This window comes from Planococcus citri, chromosome 5, assembly GCF_950023065.1.
Source record: "Planococcus citri chromosome 5, ihPlaCitr1.1, whole genome shotgun sequence".
NCBI lineage: Eukaryota > Metazoa > Arthropoda > Insecta > Hemiptera > Pseudococcidae > Planococcus > Planococcus citri.
The window spans coordinates 10,304,938-10,317,140 of record NC_088681.1 but is presented as its reverse complement, the minus strand read 5'-3'; the positions used below and the strand labels follow the sequence as shown (position 1 = coordinate 10,317,140).

At 35.7% G+C, this 12,203-nt stretch overlaps 2 protein-coding genes across 9 annotated transcripts in view; both read left to right on the top strand.

Moving 5' to 3' along the window:
* The window catches only part of LOC135849025 (uncharacterized), a 28,927-nt gene extending 23,083 nt beyond the window's left edge, over positions 1-5,844 (top strand). For 7 of the 8 annotated variants that reach the window (XM_065369162.1, XM_065369160.1, XM_065369157.1 and 4 more), the window contains 4 exons: positions 58-118; positions 218-298; positions 395-507; positions 5,161-5,844. In XM_065369162.1, the coding sequence (XP_065225234.1) occupies positions 58-118; positions 218-298; positions 395-507; positions 5,161-5,335 (430 nt within the window). In that variant the 3' untranslated portion in view covers positions 5,336-5,844. The remainder of the gene's footprint in view (positions 1-57; positions 119-217; positions 299-394; positions 508-5,160) is intronic. The other variant, XM_065369156.1, reaches the window with a different exon arrangement.
* A 573-nt stretch (positions 5,845-6,417) lies between these two features.
* Positions 6,418-12,203, top strand: LOC135847961 (uncharacterized). The gene is made up of 6 exons (XM_065367708.1): positions 6,418-6,868; positions 10,601-10,752; positions 10,844-10,913; positions 11,047-11,112; positions 11,193-11,314; positions 11,612-12,203. Exons 1-6 carry the CDS (start codon positions 6,815-6,817, stop codon positions 11,838-11,840), a joined length of 693 nt encoding a protein of 230 aa, XP_065223780.1. The 5' UTR covers positions 6,418-6,814; the 3' UTR covers positions 11,841-12,203.

Sequence of the window (12,203 nt, the reverse complement as noted above, 5' to 3'; positions counted from 1 at the left end):
ATTGTTGTTGTTGTTTTTATTATATGCTTACTTATGGTTTTTTTTCTTCAATTGCAGCAACGTCGTGGAAAAACTTCTCTCAGAGGGGAAAATTAATAAAAATTTACTCTTTAACGAGGTAGGTACCTAGCGAGTGTTTGCAAATTTACAATAATTGTGTGCATTTTCTCGAGAATTGATTGATTTTTATTTTATGATATTTTACGTATTATTATAGAATATAAAATTTGAAATAAATACCAGACTCGAAGGCAGCGGAGATGACGGTTCGGGTAAAAAGCAATTTTGCAGTTACAAAGTAAATACGAGTATTTCAAAAATTTACCCAATTTGCGCCTGCTCGATGGTTTATTTATATGTATTTTGATCGTTCTTTTTGTTCATTGTTTTACAGGAGGATATAATGTACCCTGATGCGGGTAAAAATAAAGATGGAGAATATCGTTTCATCGTTCAATTACCTAAATATAATATCACTCAAGGTATTCGTACCGAAACATGCGTCTCGTAAGTTTTATTCTCTGAATACTCTTGTTTTTTTCTAATATGCACCTAGTCCTAGGGACAAATTGCGATTTTTGGTGAATTTAATTTCTCGATGGAAGCATAAGACTTATTATGATGCGCAAGGATCCCCAAAAGAGGGTTTTAAGCCCAGAAGGCGTTCGCGAATCCCATAGGAGGGGCATGGATTGGCTTGAAGGAGGGCTTAGCTCCCTGTTTTTCAAAATTAGGTCATCTGGTGATATTCTTGGGGCTATTTTCAAGTAATTCAACTTCGTTGAGTTCGAAAATATTGTTAATTTCAAGATTTGAAGGGGAGGAGTACCTCAAATTTGAGATTTTCCAACTGAGAATTTTGTATATTTTTTGCTCTCAAGAATATCTCAAGAAGTCAAGAATGTAGTTTTTTGAATATAAATAATGTTATGACACAAAAGTAGTGCTCGGTGGCTTTTATTTCCAAGTGGAAAGAGCTATAGAGATGAATGAAGCGGCGTTAAGTAGAGAAAAATAAGGGTTTCCAAAACTAACCTCGAAAATTGCAGGCCCTTGGACAGGGTGTCCACAAATTGAAAAACCAGTTCGGTTAAAAAATTCAAACTGGTTTTTATTGGCGCGATGTATTCTACACATTAAGGAGACAAAAACGTGATATGAATTTTTTGAAACCGGTTCTAAAATTCGCAGCCAGTTATCGAAAATTATCCAAAAATTGTAGGTACAGAAAAAAGCTTGAAACAAAAGTTGTAGAGAGTGAAAAATTACACAATTCTGTCTAATGACATTTTGAAACCGGTTCATTGGTTCGCATTTAGCAACCAGTTTTTGACAATCACCTAAAAATTGGAAATAGAGAAAAAAACTTGAAACCAAAGTTGTAGACCGTGAAAAATTGAACCATTTTCGCTGATTGGACTCTGAAACCGGTTCATTATTTTGCAACCAGTTATCAAGAATTGCATAAAAATTGGAGATTGAGAAAAAAGCTTGGAACAAATGTTGTAGAGCGTGAAAAATTGCACAATTCTGTCTAATGACATTGTGAAACCGGTTCATTGGTTCGCATTTAGCAACCAGTTTTTGACAATCACCTAAAACTTGGAGATAGAGAAAAAAGTTTGAAACAGTTGTAGAGTGTGAAAAATTGAACCATTTTTGCTGATCGGATTCTGAAACCGGTTCATTAAATAGCAGCAAGCCATCAAAAGTTACCTGGTTGCAAGTAAGTTAGCCATTTTGAAAATCCGATCAGCAAAAATGGTTAAATTTTTCACGCTCTACAACTTTTGTTTCAAGCTTGTCAAAAACTGGTTGCTAAATGTGAACCAATGAACCAGTTTCAAAAAATGTGATTAGACAGAATTGTGTAATTTTTCAAGCTCTACAACTTTTGTTTCAAGCTTTTTTCTCGATCTACAATTTTTGGGTATTTTTTATCAACTGGTTGCAACTTAATGAACCAGTTTCAAAATCTGATCAACGAAAATGGTTCAATTTTTCACGCCCTACAAATTTTGTTTCAAGCTTTCTTCTGTATATTCAATTTTTAGGTAATTTTCATCAACTGGTTGCAAATTAATGAACCGGTTTCAAAATCTGATCAGCGAAAATGGTTCAATTTTTCACGCCCTACAAATTTTGTTTCAAGCTTTCTTCTGTATATTCAATTTTTAGGTAATTTTTATCAACTGGTTGAAAATTAATGAACCGGTTTCAAAATCTGATCAACGAAAATGGTTCAATTTTTCACGCTCTACAACTTTTTTTGCAAGCTTTTTTCTCTATCTCCAACTTTTTGGCGATTGTCAAAAACTGGTTGCTAAATACGGACCAATGAACCGGTTTCAAAATGTCATTAGACAGAATTGTGTAATTTATCACGCTCTACAACTTTAGTTTTAAGCTTTTTTTCTTTATCTACTTACAATTTTTGGGTATTTTTTGTCAACTGGTTGCAAATCAATGAACCGGTTTTAAAAAATTCATATCACGTTTCTATCTCCTTAGTGTGTAGAATACATTGCGCCCATAAAAACCAGTTTGAATTTTTCGACCGAACCGGTTTTTCAATTTGTGGACACCCTGTGCAAGGGCCTACAATTTTCAAGGTCAGTTTTGGAAACCCTTATTTTTCTCTACTCAACGCCGCTTCATTCATCTCTCTAGCTCTTTACATTTTGAAATAAAAGCCACTGGGCACTACTTTTGTGTCACACTGTACAATATATTTGAATGACTCTTCTGCAGATGGAAATTTATGAAGATTTTCAACTCTGCAGGTCAAATTTGATACAGACTTATTGCAGCCTCCCATCGTTACCCTGGAAGTTCAGTTAGGGAGGTGGGGGGGGGTTATCAAAAATTGGCATATTTTCAACATTTTTGTACGAATTTCATGGTTTTTCAAGAATTAATGGTCTAAAAATTTACCAATGTTGAAAAATCAAGTTTTGCTGGAGGCCAAAATAACATATTCTAATCGAAGTTGGTGGTGAAAATTTGATTTTGGGAGTACAGGTTGTTCAGTAAATTTTGACAACATTTTGAAATTGCAAAAAAATGTATTTTTTTGAAAAAATTTTTCCCTTTAAAAACGTTGACTTTGACGGTTTTTTAAACAAATTCAGCCAAAATGCGAATTTTTAAGATTCGATAAAATCAATGAAGACAAAATTTTTTTGAAAACAAGGTTTCGTGATCATTTTTCTCGTTATAAATTCTCTTTCGAGAACATTAATAAATTTTTTTTGTGAATTTGGACAGTGATTTTTTTTGAACTAGCCCCTCATTTGAATCTATGATCAATTTTTTTTTGTCAAAATTCAAGGTGGTGTAGCTGTGGAGGGAAGGGGGACGATTAAATGTTGACGAAAAATTGATGTCGATGTCGAATTCATGATTTTTGAGAACTTCAGTTTTGAATGTTGTCGATTTGACGATTGGAGAGAACAGGATTGGACCAGCTGCGGGGGAGGGGTTGAGGAGGGGTGAAATTTTGATGAAAAATTTATATTTATAGAGATTAAGGTAGGATCGTGAAAAAAATGTAGGAAAATTTTCATCAAATTCAACGAAGACCTTCATTTTGAGTTGAAAGTCACTTGGAAATGATTTTGGCTCTGGAGGTGATCCTTGAGTGGAGATATAAGTGCTCAGCTGCTCACTGCTCAAAGAGGGGACATCCTAAAAAATAAAATCGTGGTTTTTTCGTTCTATAGCCCCCTTCTAACCTGTTTTGGGAAAATGGCCCAGTTCCAAAAAATGGTATTTGAAATTCTGCTTCGACTCAGGACATTGCCATGAAAATCCAAGACCACTTTCAGGGCTTTTCTGGAGTCTGGACGGTTGAACTTGAAAGTTTAAAAATTGCCTATTTTTGGGTAAATTAAGTACTGCTTTGAAAATTTTTTATTCTCAAATATTTCGCATTAATTAAGCTAAAATATCGAAAGATTTCATTATCGAAACTGGGGAAATATTTTGGAATACATAAATAATGGTGCCAATTGATATCCAAAAACTTATCAAATTTTTTCGATTTTTTAAAATTGGCAACAATGGCCAAAATTGAGGACCGATATATCCCTTCCAGAGGCTCCTCCGGAATTAAAAATTTTTTGAGTGACTTTCAACTCAAAATAAAGGTTTTCATTGAATATTGATTTTTCAATTTTTTGTCTAAATGTCACCCCCCCCCCGCTCCACAACCATCACCCTGAAATGGCATTGCAAGCTGCATGGATCCTAAAATATCACATAAGTCAGAAAAACTGGTTTTTTGGAGTATTTTTGAGAAAAAAATCAGAATTTTCAGTTGGAAAATCTCAAATTTGAGGAACTTCTCACACTCAGATCTTGAAGGTAAAAATATTTCGTTGGTGGCGAGTTCAATACCTCGTGTGTGACATTTTCTTTCAATTTTTTTTTGCATCATTGGATTTGTTTTAAAAATTTTATTTTTGAAAAAAAAAGTCACATACGAGGAAGATTTTTGAATTCAAAGAGGGTTGAATGATATAAAAATGGTCCCAAGAGTGGCCAGATAACCAAATTTTGATTAATAGGGAGCCAAATCCTCTCCCTTTAACCCTCTGTGTCCCTCCTATTGATGGAGTTTAGCGACTTTGTACTGTGCTTAAAAAATGTTTTCAGAGGTCCTTGTTTATCAAAATTTCATGCTTTCATCTTGAAATTCATTTCACTTGCATTTTGCTACTGGATTATAAGTGATAAAGATGAAAAGGGAGATAAGCTGAGAGGGAGATTTTGAATTGGTTACATAAATTCTTGTTTTAAGGATTTTTTTTTCAATTTTTAAAAATTTTTTTCTAGCTAATTTTTCATATTAATATTTTTTTAAACCTTTTTTCAATTATAATTTTTAGGATTTTAAAACTTTTTTCCCCTTAAGTGTAAAAAATAGTTTTTTTTTTTTTTTCCAAGTAAACTCTTAACACAATATTTAATGCACATTTTTGAATTTTTTTTCCAAAATCAAGTTTTCAAATTTTGGCTCTCACACTTCCAGCAAAATTTGACCACCTTCGAAAAACATTCTCTCTCTTTCTCCCTTTCTCCCCTTCTCCCCTTTCTCACTTATCAATGCAGTAAAAAAAAACAAAAAAAAGACAACCAATTTAACTAGTCTAATTACAGCAGAGGAGATAACAGCTGCGGAGGATTGAAAACACATCTACCATCGTATTACCAGCTCGAATGTGTTCAGAAATACGCCTACAAGCAACTGGTCACATTTTCATCAACCGGATCAGTTCAAGAGCCGATTGAAATTCCGAGCTGTTGCGTTTGCATGTACAGCGATAAGAAGTAAATCCTTGAACCAGTTTCGACGGTTGCGGCTTATCGAAGTTGGAATTTTTTTTTCTTTGAAAGGATGTAAATTTTTAGATGCAGTTCGAATTTTGAACGATGTGATAAATATACGATTTTGATACACGAATCAGTTACGTATTTATTTTAAAGACGAATTCAAATTTTACCTCACACAATCGATGGTAAATGCGGTTGACGTTGAGTAACTCGATTTGGTATTTTAATTATATTTTTCTTTTTCTCCTCTGTTTTTGCAATCTCTCTTTTCATTTTTGCATGGTATTTTTAAGCGTTTTATTTTATAGTAAATTATATCGTGTTGTTTTTTTTTTTTTTACCGATCTCTGTAATTATTTACGGTGTTTATATTGTTCCATGTCGGCTTATCAATGATTAGAGTTATGCTGTGATTTTTATTTTGTAATTTTTTTTCCTTTTGTTATCTTTTTAATATTTTTACGGCGATTTTTTTTTTTCTTTCTTAGATTAAAGTTTTCTACGATGCTCGTCGGTTTTGTTTTATTTGTTGGATATTTTTTTTGGAGGGGGAGGGCAGGGCCAGGGAAGAGAGTTTGGTTCGATATGATTCCAGTGTCAAATGCATAAATGTACATATGAAGGAGGGGAAGGGGGAATGCCATCATGAATCAACTTTCTCTCGTCATCTTATCCATAAAAATTTGATTTTTTACACGAGATGAGTAAATTAGAATCCCAATGAATCAAAATTGTTGTGGTAGGTTTTCCTGTTTTTGAGCTTTAAAGGACTGTTGCTAACTATTGTAACCAAAAATGGAAAATATTCATCAGCGATCTTGTGATTTTGGTCTCGTAGTTGGTGATTTGTTACATATTTTGCATCTTCCTCAGTATTTTCCCATGATGCTCAGCGTATCATTAATCACTCTGCATAAATGAAAAATGACCAAATATGTAGATGCACAATGTACCTGTTGGATACACTTGCATCATATTTATGTAGGTACTAGGTACTTCCTTTTACGTACATCATTTCAGCTGATGTGATAAAGTAGAGTAGGTACCTAAACACTTTTCGGAATTCATGTGACGCAGATATGTAATTTAATGATTTGAATTCGACCAACGTCGCGTGTACTTTTTTCAAGAATTTCATAATAATCAACCTGATATTTGGTCAGTTTTGAAATTATCAATTTTTTTTTTTACCACGAAGCACATAGGTACCTACGATCTACCTACATGAGCAGAGTTGGCACTTCCTGATATGTCATACACGTACAGGATCTAGATTCGATTCAAATTACAAGTGATAAGGATTTTTTTAGAGTATAAATTGATAGCGCAGTTTCACGGATGTCAGTAGTGATTCAAAGCTTGAAACGAGTGAAAATTACAAAGTTGAAATAAATCTCGAATCGGGTGTCGAGTTTCCTGTGGTTTATCTGTAACATATCGTAAATAGCGGAATCAGAATACAAGAACTACCTACTTAAACATGATGGAAACATATCGTTTGATTGCTGTGAAATTTGTTTTGCCGTTGTTGATGGTAAGTGGTTTTTATTTGCCTATTTTCTATTTTGGAAATGCTGGGTGTTTGATTCTGAGGAGCAACCATAAGTCTTTCTGTTTCCTCATCATGGTTTCATCATTAATTCTATAGTTAGGTACCTAGTCATTTGAAGTATGTTCTGTTAAGATGTTATGACTACCAGGCAATTATGTCTCTTCGCACCTCTGTTTCCTGTTTCTATGCAGTCTCAGATGCAGTGTATTCTTTTTATTGACCATCTTCCTTTGCCTTTTTTACTTTGGACATTTATGAGCATGATGATCATGATGTTTCACTGAGTTGGTCACTGTATTTTCTTGCTATGTCTGAAACAGTTTATTTTCCTGTTGTCACCCAGAGCATGTGGCTCATTCATACAGTCCTGTCAATGAAATCTTTACCTATGCACCCAATTGGAACAATTTTGGTAAAATATGATCATCATTTATTTATGAAGTTGGAAATTGCTGTTCAGTCATATTTCCAATAATCAACCAAACATTAACAAGTATTTTATGATATTTCAAGAAAGTTGTAAATGCTGTCAGTGGTCAGATCAGAAATGCAGTTCCCTAGTTGTATATTGATGTTTTGGCAGTCAGAGGACTAATCTGACTAGGGTAGGCTTGTCAGACTGAACTGAAAAATCCAACTGATGACTGCACTGGTCCCAAAAATTCTTGAAAAGACTGCGTGGACTGGACCAAACCAGACCAGACCTAACCTGACACCTCTAAAACAAATTTACATCAATATTAATTGAACAGATGACCCTCATCCAAAAAATACCAAGAACAGACCTAGACTGAAGACCTTTCCAAGAAATCGGACCAATGACCGCAATTTGGACCCCAGTTACATCCAATCTTTCACATTTTAAATGCCAGTTTAGATGCTTATTTCGATAAAATTTCCATTGTGATTCAATTTCTTTCGAAGTTTTGATATTCTTTTTCTTCTCCTTCTTCTCGTGTCCGAGACATTTGGATTTCCTCATATTCTTCCCTTCCATCCCTGTGCCAGGTCTTTGGTGCAGTTGTTCATTTCTCCCCACAGCTCCTCTCTAGTGTATGTAGTGCTAGTGTCACAGGGATGTCCCATAAGGTAAGGTACACATTTTTTTTCAATGGGAAGGGTTATACATAGGAACCTGATTTTTGGATATGTTTTAGAGGGATGGTTTTGGAAGCATTTGCCGCAAACCGCGTTTAGATTCATGCAGTAGTATGGTTTTACAGCCTTTTTGAATATGACTGCCTCTGTCTATGTGTACACACCTTTTTCACTCAAAACAGAAGACACCTTTGGAGATTAATCACAAGATTAGATGGGTGTATGGTTCAAGTGTGGTTTCTAGAAGACAAAGGTTGGTTTAGAGCCCAAAATTTGATATTTGTAAGATGTGCGCGGGTGCGGGTGATAACTGATAAGCCACAAGGTGGATGGCCAGAGTGTTTTGAGTTTTCATTTGAGACATTCAAAGAGTCATTTTGGATAAATTTTTCCCATGTGCATCATTGACTTTTTAGGTATGGACTGCTAGCGGCCCATAAGCTTAACATACAGCTATTGTCTTGAACATAGTAAGTCGAGGGTTGCGATCTGCGCATGCGCCAGCTCTGTTGTGGCTTTATACCACCAGGTATTGTTACACGGAGGTGTGGGAGGTATAACATCGTCACCTGGTAGGCTGGTACAACGTCATTTTTCAGATTCCAGCATGCGCAAAAGCCAAACCTTGACTAACTGATGAACTATGTTCCAAGACCATTGGCTTATGTACCGCTAGCAGTCCATATCTAAAAAGTCAATGATGTGCGTGGAGAAACAATAATGTTTTTTAGACATGGAAGAAGCTGAGGAACAATATTTGGTTTGGTAAAAATTGTTGTGGATGCCTCTAAGCTTGATCAATTTGTCTTTTTCTTGATAACCCGACTTTTCACATGGTGAGAAACCAGAGGTTTGATTAGACAAATTGAAATGGATAGTTATGGACCCCTCCTCATCTAGCTGGGACGTGGAAACCTTTGATTTTCACCTCCTCTGACTTCTAAAACAACATTTTGGTGGTGAAAAGTCCAATGACCACAAACATTTTTAAGCTTGAGTCAAAAATTTCTTCAAGATGGAGGTTGTATAGGTTTTTTGAAGAGATCATTTTCAAGCTAAAAGAACAATGGGAAATATGCATTGAAAATGAAGGAGATTTATGTGGAAAAGTGGTGTATTTGAGTCTAGTAAATTACTCGATTTTACAGATTTTTTTGTAGCTTACTTATGGAACATCCCTTGTACAAGAAAGTTGTTGTCATTCTATGTTTGCCCGCAGTTTAGACACTTCACATCATCCTGTATGCCCCAATCTGGTAAGATTTACTGCCATCTTGGCACATCCATCTTTGGTCTGGAAAGTGCAGCCACTCTTCATATGACAGTTTTAGCCCATTTGCCAAGTTCTGGCTACATGTGGTCTCCTCCAGAACCAGAACTGACCACTCCCCTCCCCTCCACCAGATGTACATCCATTATGTGTATCTCCCTCATAAAACTCCTCCTAGACTTCAGTCTTGGGTCACCTCTTTTTGGTTGAGCATGATTTGACAGGGTTATCCCAGGAAGTGAGAAGCCACATATTCTGGGTAGTTGTTTTAACAATTGTTGGTCGGAGGCAGCCACACACAATTCTCATGGTGGTGTTGAGAACGATGTCAATCTTCTTGACATGTGTGGATCAGCCCCAAGCAGCACATCCATGCTTCCATGCTCCACTGTAGAGTAGCACAGTGCCATGGCTGTAGTTCACAGCATCTTTGGTTTTGCTCCCCATCTAGTTGATATAAGTTTTTGCAGTAAGTTGTTTCAAGCTTCCACCTTTATTTTTGTGTTCTCAGAATGCCTCTTATATGAGAGGGTTTGGTCAAGCGTGGATACCCAGGTACTTGGGATTTTCACAGTTCTCCAGCTGCACTCCTCCCTATACCAGCTTCAATGTGCACTTTGCCTTCCCATTCTTCAGGTGGAATGCAACACTATGCTGTGAGTACATGCATTCATGTCAAGTCGGGCTTGGCAATGTCATTGCCCGAGAATCTTGGGTTGGGTTGGGTAAGCCCAGTCTGGCCCATGCAGACCACTTACTGTGCAATGGTGTTGTTAGTAGCAGTACCAACAAACTTCCACCTTCTGCCTGGAGGCAAGACACCGCTGGTCAGTAGCCACCAAGTGGGGCCTCTGCTCCTGACCATCTCTGCTGTGATCCTGAACAGGATTTATGCAGGCTCCTTTCCATCGTAGTTTTAGAGTATATGTTTTTTATATTTAGAAAAAAAAAAGTGGAAATCTGGAAATGTATTAATCTGTCAGGGACCTTTGAAGTGGGGTTTGTAGCGATGGTGTGAATGGCTTTTTTCAGAGAGGTGTGTGTGGGGGTGGGCAGTGCAAAGTTTGTGTGAGAGATCTTAGTAGGTATCTTATGTTCACTGGGGTCACTTGCTTGAAGCTTGCTTCAACTACACCCCTTCCACAAAAAAAATCTACATAGGAGTGCTTCATTTTGTTTTGGCTACCTATGTCTCCCTCTCCTTTTTTGTGATTGGTACTTAGTTCATTTGTGCACTTCCAAAGTTAGGTAGGTTCTTCTAGTAGTAGGTACATGGTACACACAATCAATAGAGAAGGAAGTATCAAGAAAAAGTCTCTCTAATTTAATTCATTGTACATTTTCAGATCACATGTTTAGTTCAAGCTTCTCCCTGGAAATCTGCCAACTCTACTGAAGTATCACTTGATGATATGAATATTTCATGGCCAAGTGAAAACGAAATTGAAGCTTGTGAGAAGGATGTTCGGAAATGTGCAGAATTCCCTCAGTATCCAAGGTTTTTAATATTCATTATTAATTATTATCAATCAACTCTACCAAGTACATAGAAACTCTTTGCTTTAATGTATGTTTTTTTGCTTCTACAGGATATATATTGAAGAGTTGATAAGAAATGGCACCATCTTACCACAATGGTTTAACGGGATTGAATATAATGTATGCATCTATCAACTTTTATTACCCATTCATTATAGCTAGTTGAAAATCAACATTATCATTTTCTAATGAATGATGATGATAATGAATTGATGATGATTAATAATCCATATTATTTTCATACTTACTATAGGAAGGAATTGGAAACGCCTCCACAAATGACGATAGTTTTTATTATCAGCCTTTATGCGGGTCTGGCGTAAGTATAAATGGAGAGCTATCAAAGCCATGAAGTAATTATTCGATCCTAATTTAAATTCGCTGTTATTTTTTGAATAGAGTGAGACGTTGTATCCAAAAGGAGGAAAAACTAGCAAAGGAGAGTTTGCTTATATAATTCAAATGCCAGATAATGGTAATTACTCGCATTATCGTCAAGGAGTTGAAGACGCAAATTGCGAGTGAGTTTTTATTGTTTTTTCACAATGACACCTTCCTGCAAATTTTTTTTGGATGTGATCAGATCTGAATATTTTCGGAATCCCAGGTAAACGATCAGATCGGGTCAAAACAAAGTTTTGACTAGATTAGATCTGTTTCACTCTGATTACCTCCATTTGGGGAGACTTGATTGTATATAGGTACCTATATAAACAGATCTGATCAGATCCAGATATTCTCTGATCCAATATAGGTACTTAGATAATTTTCACAGCCGTTATAAGTATGTAGTACTTATCGTTACACATTTTTTCTAGAAATGAATCAAACTGCACCACAAAGGATAACGAGAAACTTACAGATGTAGCTACAGGCGCTTCTAAAGATTATGAATATAAATGTATAAAAGTAATCTGTGCATCGTCGAAGTTTCGTGGCATTGATAGGAATAAGAATATAGTTGAAGACGTAAGAGTTAATATATCGTGTTGTTGTATGTGTGAATACAGAAAACCAAAATACTCATTAGTATCTATAGGTAATTAGATACCTACTGTACATACAAGGTGCCCAGAAATATCGAGTACCCCTAAGAAAGTTTTTCATTAAAAATATAGGTTGGCAACGTGAAATAGATGCATATGATTGGTGGAATATTATCTCTCCAGTCCAACAACCAATCATGTGCTATCATTATTATCATTCACTGTGACCAACCGAAGTATTTTAGTAGAAAACTTTTTTAGGGGTACTCGATATTTCTGGGCACCCTGTAATATGTACCTACACTGTTGTAATATGTGGGTAGGTAGTTAGCAGTAAGTAAACAAGCACAATATGTGTAGGTATTTGAAGTTTGATTGTAAATTGTAGTTCATTTAGAATAAAATAAACGTATCTACAAGCACA

What these genes read in the sequence shown, in the direction of transcription:
- LOC135847961 (XM_065367708.1), top strand. Translation starts at nt 6,815, where the DNA reads ATGATGGAAACATATCGTTTGATTGCTGTGAAATTTGTTTTGCCGTTG. An exon ending in TTGTTTTGCCGTTGTTGATG is followed by an intron (nt 6,869 to 10,600) that starts GTAAGTGGTTTT and finishes GTACATTTTCAG; the next exon opens with ATCACATGTTTAGTTCAAGC. An exon ending in AGCCTTTATGCGGGTCTGGC is followed by an intron (nt 11,113 to 11,192) that starts GTAAGTATAAAT and finishes TTTTTTGAATAG; the next exon opens with AGTGAGACGTTGTATCCAAA.